This window comes from Plectropomus leopardus, chromosome 17, assembly GCF_008729295.1.
Source record: "Plectropomus leopardus isolate mb chromosome 17, YSFRI_Pleo_2.0, whole genome shotgun sequence".
Lineage (NCBI taxonomy): Eukaryota > Metazoa > Chordata > Actinopteri > Perciformes > Serranidae > Plectropomus > Plectropomus leopardus.
The window spans coordinates 10973338-10990942 of NC_056479.1; the positions used below are offsets into that span (position 1 = coordinate 10973338).

General features: G+C 39.7%; 1 protein-coding gene across 1 annotated transcript; it reads right to left on the bottom strand.

The window, feature by feature from the left end:
* Nucleotides 1-67: 67 nt before the first annotated feature.
* On the bottom strand, nucleotides 68-16263 carry LOC121956048 (integrin beta-3-like). Its single transcript, XM_042504131.1, has 15 exons — nucleotides 15897-16263; nucleotides 14256-14341; nucleotides 13206-13410; nucleotides 12742-12994; nucleotides 12445-12607; nucleotides 11564-11725; nucleotides 11354-11449; nucleotides 11168-11257; nucleotides 10938-11072; nucleotides 10427-10856; nucleotides 4721-4943; nucleotides 3432-3532; nucleotides 3125-3244; nucleotides 2625-2791; nucleotides 68-2443 (listed from the first exon to the last, which is right to left on the bottom strand). Exons 1-15 carry the CDS (start codon nucleotides 15961-15963, stop codon nucleotides 2378-2380), a joined length of 2364 nt encoding a protein of 787 aa, XP_042360065.1. The 5' UTR covers nucleotides 15964-16263; the 3' UTR covers nucleotides 68-2377.
* Nucleotides 16264-17605: the final 1342 nt, after the last annotated feature.

Here is a 17605-nt window from a genome sequence, read left to right on the forward strand (position 1 = left end):
TAGTACGAAATACTAAAAGCAGCTTTAACAATAGTTGAAAGGAAACCAAATGTCAGGATTCACAAAAGAAGTGGTAAAGTCAGGTATAATTAATCTTTGTGCATTCCCTCTGTGTAACAAACTAAAACAAAAAAACCCAGCATCTTTAAAATTGGTGCTAAACAAAAAAAGTATAAAAACTATGCAATTAGCTTACAGGCAAAGTCCTCAGAGAGGATCAGAGCTGTACAACCAAAATACTCATTTCTGGAGGTCAAAAAACAGCAAGACTTAGTTTGTTATCAACATTACATGGCATTAAGGCCAGTATCATTTGATGTGCATTAAAATCTGCTCATATACACAAACAACATGGAATTTCAGAGTAACATAGTGCTGGTCAGTAGAAAATGGAAATTATTTACAATTCAGCAATGACATTTTGGAAACAAAATGAACAATAAAAAAACCAACAAACACAGAAACAGGTGATGGTGCAGAGATAAAGGACCACGTCAAAGTGTTAATAAAGGTACCACTGCTGATACACATTTCAAAAACAATATAATCCACAAACATCACGGTAAACAAAGTCAGCCTAGAGGCTCAAGTTAAAGGGACAGTTCACCCCAAAATCCATATTTTTTCTCTTACCACTAGTGCTGTTTATCAATCTAGATTGTTTTGGTGTGAGTTTCCGAGTGTTGGAGATATCTTTCGTATAGGTGTCTGTCCTCTCTTGTCCTGGTTACTCAAGATAATCCCAAAACCTCATGGTGAGCAGTTTCATGTAAGAACCACTTTCTTTATACCAAATCACACATACCTACCAAATTACTGTGCAGAAGGAAGCATGCATATACTCGTGGATGAGAGGCTTGTGACAACGCAAAATGTAAACATTAATGGCGTCCTAGCTCAGGGGTGCTAGGTGAGCTAGCTGTAGATTCATGCTTCCTTCTGTGCGGTTGGCGGATGTAGTTCAGTGGACAGAAAATAGTTCCGACATGAAACTGCTCACAACAAGGCCTGTGGATTATTTTAAACAAGTAGGTCATGATCTCTAAAGAGACATTGCCGGTAAGTTTTTCAAATATGTTTTTGGGGGCTTTGAGTACCACAAGCCGAGTGCCATCTAGTATTTAAGATATCTGCTGATATCGCAAATACTCTGCAACTCACACCAAAACAATCTAGATTAAGAACACTATAGGTAAGAGGAAGAATATGTATTTTTTATTTTGGACTGAACAGTCCCTTTAAGGGGACTTACCCCTTTAAGCAGTCAAGGGAAGCCCTGCAGAGTGCTGTATTCTTGTCAAAATCATAACTACAACAAGTCTGTCTTGGAAACACACTGAATTAGTCAAATACATGAAAACCCTTCATGTGGGTTTTAATTATAATTTATTAAAATTCTATAGTACACATTTTACTTGAAGTACTGACAAACTTTGCTATTTGTTTGAAATTGCCCCTTCAACTGAGTAAAACCAAACCCCGAAAGAAGAAATTACAATTTTTAAAAAAAAAAGCAACTTAGGTGTGAATAATACATAAAAAATTGTGGAAGACAATGAAGAGGACTTTAAAAAGTTCAATCATTAATGTTTTTTCTATAGCAAATTATTACCTTTAGGTCACAATGGTTCCATTTCTTTTTGAAAATATGAGCAAAACTAAAAAAGTCAGACTAAAAAATCTTGAACAACAAATATTGCAGCATTGGAAGAGCTTCCTAAACAGACCACAAAAGGGATAGACTTTCAGCAGCAGCTCCCCTTACTGTAAACAGACAGTGTAGATGTTTATGTTAAAAAATTCCTTTCTAACTGCACGTACATAATGAAAAAACAGAAAGCCCAATAGCTGACATTAAAGATACACTATGCAGGATTTTTCCTAAAAACAAAGTATAGACTCATACAGAAGTAATCCCCCTCAGTCACTTATGACACACGAGAAGTGTGTGGTGGTGTATTTTTCTACAGAGACTCTGCCCACTGCCTGTATATTCCTTTCTTATTTTTTGTATTTGGTACATTAATGGGCCTGTACATGTAAAAGGTAGTGACCAGGTCTGTAAGCAGCAGGCATCCAAGAAACACAGTGCCAGAAAAAAAACACAAATATAGCAAGGCAAAACGCCATATGAGAGTGAATTTGGAGTTGGCTTTTACTTTCACTACTTTTCTGGCTAGCATTTTTCAAACACTGGCAATCCTGCACAGTATACCTTTAAAATTATTTTTACAATATGTACAATTCTTACACCATTTTGTTGACAGCATTAAGTACTTTTCAGCTACAGTGTCAAATCTTCCTCCCGTCCGTTTCCCTGCTGCTACATTCCATCTCTGTCGTTGACCCCTGAGTTTTTCCTCATTGCGTTCAATGGTTAATTGCCTCGATATGCTACGTTGGTGAAAGTGGAGGTGGCTCCTTTGTACAAAGGATTGTTCGCCTGGGGATTGAAAACAGAGGTTATGCTGTTTAATTCAGTCCCATGCAGATATCCAACTGTTTTTAAGTACAGTTTAGAATTTCCCCTTTAGAGGGCAGCCATAATCTTTTGCTGTATTTGTAGTACTCCACTGACCCCTGAATGAGAAGCTTTAAGTGTTTGAATTATAATTAGTTCTCACCGTATCCCATTTGGCTTTGGCTCGTTCTTCCTCAAACCTGGCGAACTCTCTGCGGTCGTGGATGGTGACCAGCAGCTTCCAGATGAGCAGGCCAATGAGGCCCAGTAGCAGAATCGCTCCAGCCACCGCCAAGAGCACCACCAAGATGTCTGGACCCTCAGGACACTCTGAGAGATGAGAGACAGGAAGAGAAGCAGAGGGAGAAAAAAAAACAAATTCTCTCTTGTTAAGCTGTGGAGCCTAATTGTGAAGTTTAGCAATCATTGTGGTCCACTGTCAGACACTCTATTGCGCAACGATTGAGTGCATCATCACAACATGTCTGGGTTTGCACTTGTTCACGCTCTGTACAAAATAACAAATTAGTGGAATTACACAGTTCTCCTTTTACTGTAGCCTCCCAGTCACAGGATGAGGTTTTATTTAAGACTTTACACTCTTTAGGTACTAATGTACTTAAATTAAAATGTCTCATTCATGCACACAAAGTCTTACAGTACCTGGCTCTTTTTCCACAAACAGAATGGATTTGCCACTTTCATCTTCATAATATTGGAAGTGCACAATGCAGTCATTCTCATCTTTGTATGAGCAATTTACTGCATTTTTAGGATGGAAAACTGTAGAAGAAAGAAGAATATTTATCAGTGCATAATATACTCTGGACAAAACACACACATGAACCCTCCAGCTACTTTTAAGAGCATACTTAATTTGATCAGCAGCAGGAAAACAACAGTAAGCATCACCACAACAGGTTAAGATCACAGTTTGCAGTAAGATAGTTAGAGAAGGAGAAGTTCTCACTCAGTTCAGACACTTCTTGAATTTCATCTCTGCAGACTCTAGCGCAGCTGTTGTCATCATTGTGTGATCCTCTCTTAAAGTGTTGACACTCAACACACTTCCTGCAAACAGAGACTGAATATGTCATTTTTACAGTGTGTTTACTATTGTTGCTCTTTACTAGATGCCCATGGTTCAATTCAAAAGTACATTGCTTCATTGAGATAAAACTGATGTATTGATATCTGCTGACTGTTGTGGCTGTGAGAGGAGTTCGACCTTTCTCTGCTCGACATGAAAGCACACCTGAATTTGTTAAAAAATGTGTGTAGAAGCAGTTTGTTATCATCCTGGAATGTGGGAGTATAGTGCTGTTTCCACTGCAGATGCCAGCTTAGTTTGTCTTCGATTCTTTCCTGAAGATATTTTTTTCCCTGCAGGTGGCAGCACCAAAGGATGGCAAAGTCTGCTGTTCACTTTAATTTGGTCAGGTGATCATCCCATTGGTCAATCAGCGCAACACTTAAGTCCAGAGCAAGATATCTCAACAGCCACTGGACAATTTTCAATGAAGTTTGGCATTTTCATGGTCCTCAGGGGATGACGTCTACAAATGTTGGTCTTGACCTTTTGCCTCCAGTAAATCGAAAAAAAATTACCTAAACTCCTGCATTGTCTGGATACAGTATTTTTTTAACTAGTGGCTGAATATCCATAAATTTAAAATGTTGTCGATATTTATGGTTCTCAAAGGAACTGTACCTTTTTTTTTGATGAGCCCCTAATTCTTTTACTGCCACCACAAGTCCAAAAGTTTTACTTTTCCACTAAACTGTCAAGATTTACATTTTTTGCGGCAAATATATTTGTGGTACCAGCCCAGTTGTCAGAAAAAATGTTTGCATTATGCATTTCTGCAAAGCATGAAGACATTATAAGTGACATAACACACAGGCTGACTTTTGCCATCGGAGGGAGGTTGATGGTCACCTGATGAGACACCTGTTTGTGGCACTTTTATTGACACATTGTGGTGTTACCCAGTGATGTTTAAGCCGCCCAACATGGGTGGGCTTTTCCAGCAGCCTTTGTGCCACCAAACATGGTTTAGTTTGGTATTTTAAGCCAACACACACAATAGTTTCCTAAACATAATCAAGTGATTTTTGTGCATTAACATGACTATCCTTCACCACAGTGTTGTTGAGAATATAAAGTTTCAATGTATCTGCTACAAAACACTAACACTTCCTGTTTTTTTTGTCCATTCCCTCTTCTCTTTAGTTTGTTAAAACAAGAAATATAATTACGTTTTTATGGTGCAGGAATCAGGGCAGGTGGGGCATTTCTCGCAGGTATCTCCGTAGGCGCCAGGCTCAGTGCAATGACAAACCCCACACTGGCAGTAACCACGGCCGCTGCACTGCAGGCCGTTGCTGGATGCGCAGGTTTCTGTGATCGTGGAGCAGTTGCAGTTTTCTCCTTGCCAGCCAGCGTCACACTGGCATCTGCCACAGTTACACTTCCCATGATCTGAAATAATTCAGAAAGATTAGGAGGTTAATGCTTTAACAGTGACAACAGTCATATGGGTGCGGCCAGAAAAAAAACAGAACTGCACAATATGAATTACACAATTTCAAAGTAAATCACCATGTTGTGTGTGTTTGTGTTATAAATCAATAGAATGTGTTTGTTTCCCTTTGTTGCCTATTAACCTGTATGTTTGTTGCAACCTGTAACATGTTGCATAATTGGGCAAGTGTAGCAGTGTAATGTAACAAAGTTATAATATTTTGTTGAAGTACTTTATTTTTTGGGAGTATCTGTAGTTTCTGAGTTTTAATGTTTCTGTCAACTTTCATTTTTTATTTCACAGTTCCTAAATAAAATGTATACCTTTACTATGATGTACTTCCTCTGAGCATTTTCGTTATTTTGTTACCACAAAATAAAACCAAAAGGTTTGGCAACTCAGTGGTCCTAACTTGTAAGGTAGATTAGGGGATAATGACAAAAGGGCAAGTGCAAAAAATGCTTTTTAAGCAGCCGCTAAGTTTCAGTTTCCAGGCAAGGCCAGGCTGCACGTCGGAGGAGATGCTATATTTTCATGATTACATAAGTAGAAATCAACGATGACACTGATTTCATGATGGACGTAAAAAGTGGAGTTCCACAGCAGAAAGCGCAAGTAATGATTCGAAGAGCTAAACATTTGTGACAGCTCTGGAGGTTTTCATTAAATCTTTAAAAGGTTCAGTGTTTAGCATTTAGGGGGGTGTATTGTCACAAAATGAATATAATAATAATAACTATGTTGTCTTTAGTGTATAATCACATGAAAAAAAAAAAAGATCGTTGTGTTTTCATTACCTTAGAATGAGCCGTCTATATCTACATTGGGAGTGGGTCCTTGTCTACAGAGATGTAGTCATGCTACACCGCCATGTTTCCACAATAAAACAGAATGGACAAACCAAACGCTTGCTCAAGATGGGGATTTGTTTTTCTGGATTGGCTAAAGTAGTCTGCAGCCACTCCACGATGAGAACATCAGAGAAACAATTATATATAGTTTTTAAGTGAAACTGCTTCATTCAGTGTTTTTACTGCTTTTAATCATTTTTCACTCAAGTGAGCTTTCATGTACTTTGACAAGTGTACCTGTGGATGTGTTTGTGGATTCTACAACAGTGTAATCAATAATGTCCCATGTGATGTGTTTCTAATGTGTTATTTTTATACTTAGTTGTTGATTGTTATCATTTAAAATTATAATGCTGCATCTTTTTTTTCATTAGTTGGTTGACGTAACACGACTGATTGATTGATTGATTGATTGACTGGCTTTGCGTGCCACTGTTTTTGTCTTTGAATGACTCTTTACATCTCTTTTAAACAATGCTGAATTGCTGAGTGACAAAATAACTTTGGAACTAATTGTTCTAAAATCTAATCGTACTCAGTGAGGGGCATTATACATATCTCTTAATCATCCCCATTCTGAGGAAGGCAGGAAATGTTCCATTCTGAACACACTAATCATTCCTGATCTCATTACACACACACACACACACACACACACACACACACACACACACACACACACACACACACGTCCTCAGACTCGACTGTAGTGAACAAAGCATGAGAGGCAGGTCATTCAGGGCAAAAGCGTTACAGTGACGCAACTGTTGGCTGACAGAATGTGGAGGCGAGCTTTTCTCCCTGGATTTCAGAGATACGGAGAGAGATTAAGCTACCTCAGAAACAAAAGGCAGTGCCCCAGAGACTTCAGTGATCTTTGCAGGAAACTAAACAGGACTTGGCATTGGATGACTAAGAGCAAAGTGAGTGAGTCACAGCCCAGCTGGATCAGACTGTGGGGAATGACTGGTCATGAAACATCACAAAGAGTCCAAGGGTCTCTAATTCCAGAGCTCAAAACAAATCATCCGCCGTTGTAAACTCGAAGAAACAATTCCCCAGTCTCCGCCATGTCAACTACGGCTTCTCTTTTAGATTGTGGTCATGGCTGTGATGGGATCAGACAGGGTCATTGGTTAATGATTAACCGTCCCACAAGTAATTGTTGAGTAATCTTTCTTGCTCAGTCAAAAAGATATTAACAGAGAACTGCTGAGAAACTTCTTAAACAAGACATTTTTTAAACATAGCAAGACCGCATTGTAATATGTTTTTGCAGTGTACAGCGCTTAAAGGAATATTTGCCACATAATACCCTCAAAATGACCATTTGTAAATCAATTAATCATGCCGTGTTACCTTGAATTCACGGAAAAAAACTGTGTTTTTCTCACATGCCTCCATGGAAAACAGCAAACAGGCCATTTTTGATTGACTGGGGACCACAAACCTTATTAACTGAACTCTTCAAAGCCAGACTCCTACACTAAGGTTTTTATTAAAGCAAAAATAAATAAGTTTGGAAAGTACTCAATATACGACTGGATAAATGGGATTTGGATTGTAGAGTAGTTTGAGTGTTTGCAAACTTATATTTTGATGAGGTATTGCTGTTAAACGTGGTCCTTAGTCAATCAATAAATCAATGTTTGCCGTTTTCTGTAGAGGCATGTGAGAAAAAACATTTTTTAAAATAAATTCAAGGTAACAAAGGGTAAGTAACTGATAAAGTAGTCATTTTGTGGGTGAAGTATTCCCTTAAACTGGACAAGAGTGAGTACTTGTCTTTTCTTCTTAGTTGTAAAATCGATTCATGCACATAAAAGGAAGTTTTAAGGTTTACATCATCCCACTCTCTCTGTGAGACGGCACAGTAATCCTGTCCATTAATCACACGCCTGGGCTTTACAGAAGGTTAAAACGGGGGCTATGATAAAAGGACAAAATCAGGGATACAGACAGAACAGTAAAACATAACTGTTAAGAGAAGAGAGTGAACAGAATCGTGTGCAGCGGGGACACAGAAATACTGGAGAGAGAGGAAGTTGGGCAAATTGCCAGCAGAAGAATGCAAACTTTCCTGTTCTCTCTTCCTTCGTATTTGCGGGCCCTTGGGCGGTGCTTGCTGACTCCTGCTCCCTGCCTGGCCCTGCAACAGTCCCACAACCCCTCGGCAGTGGAAGAAATGCACAGCCACAGGGAATTTCACAGAGACGGAGCTTTCTTGGAGCTATGGGTCGCAGTTGCTTCAATTGAGCTGAGGCTGAGGGATGCTCGCTCTTTAAAGACAACAATGGCATGAATCTACTGAGACACAACAACTCTGCGGTCCCAAATTGAGCCCTGCGGACTGTCTTGCACCAGCTACGGCTTTGTTTGTGTAGGTGGGCAAGTAGGGTGAGTGTCTGCGCTCAAGCCCTGGGCGTCATGACTGAATGCCTTAATATCCTCCCTTGAGAAAGACTCCCAAATCCTCCTTGTTGATATAAATATGTCATATTCCAGTAAAATTCCAGCTTCTCAACACATACCACCCTTCATCTTCTCTTTAAGTCAATGTGCACACACACAAGAAGCCCAGAGTATGCTTTGTTTGGTTTTGGATGTTAAAACTTGAACTGTAAACACATACCATTCTAGATTTTCATTTCAAATTATAGCTTTTTCCTGACTGTTGCCCTTTTAGTCCAATTTACTGGAAATTAAAGTCCATTGCTATGAAACTGTACAGACCTTTCAACTCATGATTCTTTCATAAAAGTGCATTCCATCAATTAAGTATTGTCCTTCCATACATTTGGTGGTATCACATGAGACAGATTCGACTAGAATTAGTTGAAGCCTCAGTGAACCAGTCAACTTGTAGTTACAGTATACATGTATGTCTATGAAAACATGGATGCCTCACACACATCGTCCCCTCGACAGGACAGACGATCTATACAATCAGCACAGTTTCAAGATAAGTTTCACCCATTCAGTGTCTCACCAAATGTCTCCCTTTCTGCTCCTGAGTTATCACATTGAGTAATGGCCAGAGAAGTTTTTGCAGAGCATTATGAAGTCACAGTGAAGCTGAGTCATGGCATTTTTTTAAATAAAATGCCAGCATTTCATAATGATATCCTGTTAGACATTTATGTGAACTTATGTGAACTGGCCATGAACAAAAAGTCACAATGACCTTAACCTGTAAATTTCGACCACTGTATTCTGGGCAGTTCATTCTTGAGTCCAAATGAACAATTGTGCCAAATTTCGGGGAAATTCCCCCAGGGCATTTGTGAATTATTGCGAGAATAAAAAGGATGCAATGTAACACTGACACTGAGCTTTGACGACCAAAATCTAATCACTTCATCCCTGAGTCTACCAGTCCTCCTCATAGCTGTCTCTCACATCCTCACTAGGAGGAGCTAAGACTTGAGGAAGAGACACAAATGAGGGAAGCAAGGTGATACATTAGCATAATAAACAGCGCCCAGGGTTCCAGTTAAACATTTTTAGTCACCAAACCCAATAGGAGACATCACCAGGGTTAATTCCTGGGACTTGCCAATGCTTCTCCAGAGCCACAAAACATGGTTTGTACCCCAAATTGTAAGAGTTCTCCTTTTAAAAAAGCAAAGGCATGTTAAAAATCAATCAGACCTAATATGCATAGCTAATGTTTGCTCTGCTTAATGTACATTAAGATAAAAGAGTAGTTTCTTGTTCGGCAATTGCTCAGCGTTACCCTTACAATCACAGGCCCAAACTGCTGTTACATTAAATTACCCAATGACAGAGCCTATTAAAGTTTCATCACTGTGATTGAGTAACTGTGGACTGAGCTGTGCAGACTTGTAAGAGAGAGTGATAGCACATCCTGTTGCATGGCTGTGAGCAGTAAGAACATGAACCAGACTCAGTACACATTAAGTTTAGAGACCTGACAGAGGATTGGTCATTTGTAAGCACTATTGTTTATGCTCGGCAGCTCAAGTATGCTATTATTTACATGTCCTTTACAAGCACACAAAGTCTGTGATAATAATTGCACATTAGTTTTGAAAAGGCTGTGCATTTTTGATTTGTCAAGCTCAGTATTAGATAACTTTGTGAAGTGACTGAGGTGTTTACAGACTAAGGGCGACTGGCAACAGCCAGAGGGCTTTTCAGTGAGGTCAGACTGGGCCTCAGAGCAGGGGAAAGGAAGGGACGGGCAACTTCTTCTTTCCTGCAATCAGTGATATAAAATAATGGGGTGTGTCATGCTGGACGCCCCTGCTTTGCATCACTTCATCATTTTTTATCATATTGTGGGAAGTTTTCGTCATGATTAGGCTATGAATTCTTTAGTTATGACCAAAAAAATGTTGGGTCAAAGTCACAGTGACCATGATCACCAAATTCTAAACATGTAATTCTTGACTTCAAGTGGATGTTTGTGCCAAATTTAAAGAAATTCCCCCAAGACATTCCTGAGATATTGCCTTCATGAGAATGGGATAGACAAACCAAAAACATAATGGCTCCAGCCATGGCCATTCCTGGAACGGGGCAAGGGCTTTAAACTGATAATGACAGACAGAAGTACGTCTACTCACCGGAGCACAGCGCCCCTTTGAATCGCAAGCAGTTGAAGTCGTCACATTGGCAGTATTGGCCCCACACCTGACCAAACTCATTTGCATGGCAGGAGCACTGTCCGCAGAAACAGTTGCCTCTCCCGCTGCAGATTGGACCCCCTGGATTCTGAATGCAGTTGACGTCATCAGATGGACTGTAGTCCCCCGCGGCGCACTCGCAGCGTGGGCCCAGACGACCCGGGTGACACTGACACGCGCCACACTCATAGGTCCCATTGCCATTGTTACAGAGGGGGCTGTCAGGTTCGGAATTTGCTTCACAGTCGCAGCCACAGGCAAAGTCCACCGTGACCTCCAGGGAATCCTTAAAGCCACGAGGTTTGATGGTAAACGTACGGCTCTTCTCTTTGGGGCAGCCACGCAACTGAGCCTCCACGTTGAATGACACCTGAAGAGGAGGAAATTCCTCTGTGACAATGTGTGTGTGTACATATCAGATGTGAATGTCAGCATCTAAACAGATACATACGGTGTCTCCAATCTTGAGGCCAGAGCAGGTTTTGACTCCAGTGATGATCTCATCATTGAGGCAACTGGCATTGAAGGAGAGGCTCAACTCTTCTGGGACTCCCAGTACCTCTAGCTCCACTTGAGAGCGGATTTTCTAATCAACACAAAGTTATTAGGATAAACCGTATCACACTTTTTCACATATAGTACAGATTACATGAGTCTTCATGTTCAACTTATTGTCCTTACCGCATAAGCATCCTCAATGAGCTTAATAACATTCCCAGAGTCCTGGGACAGCTCTCCCACAGTTGTGCCTGGAATGAGCTTACTGTACCCCTGGGTAGACAGATGCGGCGATGACATAGTTTTTGCATGTTTAATATCAATAATTTAAATTCATGTTGTGGTAAAGGCAGTGCAGTTTGTTTTTACCATGTAGAGATCCAACACAACATTTGTCACAGCAAGAATTAAATTAATGTTGTTTTCAGACATCTTCTCTGTCATTAGTGCCAAGGAGGGATAGTCCTGGAAGATACAGAAAGCAAATTGAAAGAGAATTGAAAGAAAGCCTTCAATGGAAGCAACCCCAAAATAATAATAAAAAAAAAAAAACTAAATAACTTCATTTTTTGCCTTTACCAGCACAGTAGTTTTGTTGTAAACATTTTCACTATCAAGGTGACACTGTCCGTCATTAGGCTGGACAATACCAGCTATACGTCCGTCCAGAGCAATGTGAGTTTTGGCATCAGTGGTGAATACCAAAAGGTGTGAGGCACCTGGACGCCAGCCAATCTTGTCCTAATGATGAAAACAGGAATCAGTATGGCAAGTGAAAGAAAGACTTATGTGTGTGTACATATTATACAGACTGAATCACCACCTGGTATGGCAGTTGCACCACCTTCATTATAGTAAAACGTTTTTCTGCCTGTGTTTAAACAATACAGCGAAGAGTCGGGTGCCATACAGTACACTAAAATATGTTTCTGAAAATATTTTAGGCAAGAAATCAGCAATACAATAACAGTCTTGATTTATGTGATCAGCACTGCTTAAAGTTTGATCGAAGTTTGGTCCAAGTTGGAGAAAGAGAGAGAGAGAGGCGGGTCTCTCTCTCTCGATTCCTTGATTTTTTCTGTATTTTTTCTGTCCTTGGTGGCAGTCATACAAAAATACAGAAGAACAACCAATGGTTCGAGCAACAGGCCTAAAGCCAGCTCAAATCTGACGTGTGGATAAGGAGGCAGAGAGATCTGGGCACTGGTAAGATAGATGGACATTTACGATAGTTAACTTAAACATTATCCACATTCTTGTGATACAAATTCAGTTGAAAATCAGCAAAGCATCCCTTTAATGAGCATTGTCAAAGGACGCCTGAGGCCTAAGATCTTCATTGCCAGAGACTGCTTCTCTGTAATTCTTGTACACGTGTTAAGAATGAGGAACTTGAGCTTGAAAGCACACACTCAGTTGTGCACATCAGTGAGTAAGTGTCGGTGATTATATTTTCACACCTTGCACACCACAGCCTGCATGACAGCATCAAATCCACCCTCTGGGGCATCTCTGTTTCTGGAGACCTGCTGTTTCTCCACCTCCTCAGTGAAGCGAGCCACCTTGTCCGTCAATGTCAGCACGTGCTTGAACCCAAACTGAGCCAGGCATTTCAAACCAATTCTGCATGTATTGAATGGGTAAATGGGGCACAGGAAATCAGTGAAGGACATCTGGACAGACTTTCTCTGAATATTAAAAAATCTCCACTTCAACTCCTCCTCAAATGTAACACCAACATTAACCTCCACACCTACCCATAGCAAGGGTTCTGCACTGCCTCTGGGGGATACATGTACATGTAAGGGGACATGGTCTTGTCCACAAAGGCTCCAAACCCCATGTGTAGGTTGCTCGTGGTGCGTCCCATGGTCACAGCAAGCTCATTACCCAAGGTGCGAAGGCGATCCAAGTCATCCTCCATTGAATATGAAAGATCCATCAGATAGTAGAGGTCCACTGGGTAATCCTCCACCTGTTTCACTGACACAGTGAAATACTTGGAATCTCCTGAGAGGGAAAAGCAGAGGGCCGCAGTGAGGAGTGCATGGGAGATTTAATGAGAGTATAATTGATGTCCATAAACCTTTTGTGTCTTTAAAGTGAATAAGAATAAATATTAGATGATATGAAAATATAGCAATCAGTCTATTAAAGATCTGACGTATCAGGACATTAGCATCTGGTCTTATAGGGGGTGTCTGGTTGAGAGTTAAAGTACCTGGTCTTAGTACCATATGGAGTTTCTGAGGCTTTATCTGAGTGACATCATTAGCAGCCCCGGAGGCCTTGTTGCTGAGGGCTTTGTCCTCCTGAATTTCCAGAGTGCTTGAGGGAAACTCAATAGCTGTCATGTTGCATCCTCCATCCAGCAGATTCTGCTTCAGGTCGCAGCGGGATGCGCTGGATCCCCCCTTCCCGTACTCCTGAATTAAAGGTCCCACATGGTAAAAAGTCAGATTTGCTTGTTTTTTGGTTTTTTTTTTAAACAAAGCAGGTATAGGTGCTGTATAACTATTGTGAATTTTTTCATGTATAATGAATACAGTCAATGGATTAAGTGGATTATTACTACATTTAGTCACTACAAGTGGTGCTGTAGAAATAACGGTCGTATTAGTGGGTTTATCTTGTACTGCTGATGGGCACAGTTTGTAGGGGGTGTGTCATGTAGGTTTTGAACAAAATGTGGCTGCAGCTGTATATGTCTCTAAAAGACAGTGCAGACACACCCAGAGTGCAGATGTGGATAACCCTCAAACACTGACCAATCATAGCAGACTAGGCTTTTTGGGATTGGTGGGCCTTAAAGAGACAGGTACTTAATCAGAGCGTTTCGGACAGAAGTTAAATACAAATATATTCAGGCAGACAGTGTGAGAAAAATTATGTGTCTTTTGAACATTAAAGCTTGTAAACATGCTCTAGTAGTAACAGAAGCACAAGTATGAACCAGAAAATAAGCATAGTATGGGACCTTTAAGTATCGTCACATTAAATAGCATTAAAAGCTTTTTAAGTTTTGCATTTGCTATATGATGCTGATTTAGGCTCAGATATCCTTTTTGAACAGGAGTCCTGAGGCCAAACACCTACTTTACTCTTATTTTCTTTACAATTCAGAGGCTACGGTGTATAAGCATGTCAAAGAACAAACATCAGAGGATGACAAGAAGAAGAATGCTGTTGGGAAATAAGGTTTCTGTTGTAACTTGCTGCACAGGGCGACGCGACCAGACACGGCGCATATGTGTGCGTCTGATGTTTTTACCTGCTGAAAGCACCATGCACAGCTATGGTGGACAGCCAAGCATTGTCGACAAGTGGATACTCCTTGTGACGTGCAGATATTGGAACCTATGATAAATCACACATACAGATATATAATACAAAATTAGTTACTCGAGTAAATGTACAAAAGTATTAGCATTACAATTTATGCTCTTAAAAGAAAAAACAAAACGGAAAGTACTCATTAAGCAGAATGACCCATTTCAGAATGTTCATTATTATAACTCTGATATGTTATAATACGAATGCATTAATTTGTACATTACTTCAGTGTTGCAGCTGGTTAAGGTGGGGCTTATTTTCATATTATATATGCTGCCAGGTCGCTTGCTTCCATAGTACGGTAATACATCATAACTAGTTGTTAATTGTGTTCTGTATTATTAACCTGAATCTGCAAAGTAACAAGTAAGTAAAGGTATCAGTTTTAGTGTTGTACAAGACACAGTGCTTCTCACCTGTAGTTGAGTAGAAATATACAATTCTAAAGTAAGGTACAACTACTTCAAAGTTGCATAATAAACAATGTACCTATGTAAATATACTAAGTTACATTCCACCATTGCACACATTTTCTTAAACTTATTTTAGAGTGACAACAAAGTGAAAGCACTGCTGGCCACACTTCTTCTTTTAAAATTATAGGTACCCTGCAGCTGTTTTCAACCACCAACGCAGATGTCACAGTTTTTCACAAGAGTACTGCGCAAACATTTCAGTGCTGGATGTTGAAGCCTCAGTACCCATAACATTAATGATGCTAATCCACATTGTTTTTCTGAGTCATTACAAAATTTGTGTGGGCAAATTGCACCAAATGTATCATTCCCTGTAAATCCAATATTAATTCCAAACCCTTTTCCATTTCTTATCTATCATAGCCTATGGGTGTGGCTCACTGACGTTAAACAAGAACACAATCACCAATGTTGATATACCTGTGTGGAGTGTTAGATCTGAGTAAAGATTAGCAATCTGATAAAATATATATAAAAAATATACATGATTTGACTCCTAAATAACTGCCTCTGATTAACTGGCATAGTCAAGGGCCCCTGAAATACACATAGAAACAGAAGCACCAAACAGTATATGGTGTTTTAGTTACACTACTTGAGCATTTCCAAGTAAGTCTAATTGTGCATATTTTATAGGACAGTTTGACAGTGTTTTACGTATTTATCTCGTTTGTTCGTTTTTTAGCAAATACGGAAGAGTAAAAACACAAACATACACCAAACATATACATTTCACATCCCTATTTGCTAATAATACAATTATTTTTGACTCTAGGGTCTGTGGAGGACTCCTCACTTTCGGGAACACATCCCGACTATTTTCACTCCCTTATAAGGAAAAGAGGCGAAAGCTCCACTGGAGCAGCGCTATTACAACCAACAGCGTCGCTCCATTCAGGACATCTGATTTATTTTTTGTATTTTTGCTTTGTTTTATGATGTTTTTTATTTTGATAATCATCAGCACATATACTGAAAATAAGCAAGCAGTTGGTACCTTCAAAGTGCTCCTTTAAGTCGGGCGGAAGTACCCCCAGGTCGCACAAGCAGGTGAATTTTCTTAAAAAGAAAAAAAAAAAAGTAACCCAAAGAACAATACTTACCGAAAACGTTTGATGCCGACAACAAAAGGAGAAACAGTATCACCAGACGGTGTAAAAAAGTTCCCATGGCTGGAGAGTAACGGAGCCAACTCGACACGAGTCTTGTGTGTTTCCTTGTGGGCTCGTTCACTTCGCAACTTGAACGCCTTTCCTCATTCTTGACTGAACTCCTGTTGGGTCACACAGCTTCGCCTCACATCAGAACTCACCAGTGAATGTATCGGGGAACAGCAACAATTACAGCATGCTGATACCTGTGTCTTAATGGGTGTATAAGGTTTGATAAGTTCACGAGGAAAAACTATTAAAAGGTTTGCAATTTTGCACAAGTGGAGAAAGTGACCGAAAAGACACTCTTACATACTATTTAACAGTAAATGTGATTTTATCTGAAGGCTACCTTCTTAAGTAACACCTGGACAACAAATTTCTCTGTTACTGCATGGGCGTAGATTTCAGGGGGGAGCAGGGGGGGCGTCCCCCTTCATATTAAGAACACATGCAGTCGGCCGTTTTTTTTTTTTTTTTTCAATTTATTTTTGTTTTGGCCTGACATAGGTGGCGTGTCCAGCCATGATTGTCCGACTAAAACGTGTTTTCCTAATTGTTTTTCATTCCTTCACAAAACACCACATTAACCAAAATATTGTTGAAATGTCAAGAAACATAAGTTGTAACCACGTGCAAACTTACAAGGCTGAGCCAATGCATGTACCAAAAACTGCAGTCCTTTGAATGACCACTTGAGACTTGCTCCAAAAGAGAGTAAACCCCCATAGACCCCCCAACTTAAAATGACCATCTTTACAGCAGAAATAAACATGTTTACAGCCTGGAAATATAAGTTTTGCTCTCTATAGTGAATTTCAACATTCATGACAACTGTTGAGCTGTTGAGTGATGGCCTGTCTGCCAATAGTGTCCTCGGCTTTAGCCCATATATAGTCACTCCTTGCTTCAAAAAACAAACAAACCAAAAAAACCTGATGAGTGACATCACGAAAGCTATGTCCAATATTTTAAGTCCCACTAAATCGTGAGGGAAATAACTTTATTCTTGCTGGAAAAACAAAATCTTGACAATGAATTTTATCGCTGAACCCTGTAATCATGTGGAAGAGGACCTCTGATACAGTATAGTCATCCAAAAAATAAAAGAAATTCAACACTTAACAGCTAAATTTAGAGCAGAGTGACATGAAGCTCAGATGTTAAGCACTTTATTTTACGAAAGGATATAATGTTTTATTTTATGACTTATTGAAGCACTTACTTTATTTTTTTAAAAAGCAATATTTTGTTATAACAAATTCATTACACGTTTTTTTTATCCACCTCTGGTTAAAACACTCTCATTGATAACAAAAATTGCTCAATGTCATAAACCACAGAAATAACAAAAATTCATAGGAAAACACGGAACTTGCGGAAAAAATGAAACTGATTCTGAATTTAAAAAGGATTTCAAGGGGCCAGAAATATGGATGGTTGTGGCAGATATGCATCCTCAATGGTTGCCATCTGTCAAACAAAAAGATGAAGCAACATGCAAAGCTGAAGCAGGAAGTACCATGGTAGTACCATGACATTTCCACTATACAGAGATGTAAAAAAAAACCAACAAAAGCACAAATTGGTGTATAAAAAGCAAGAAGTAAAGTGTTTGATGCTCATAGGACCCTTTGAAAAATTCAACAGTACATTTCAAG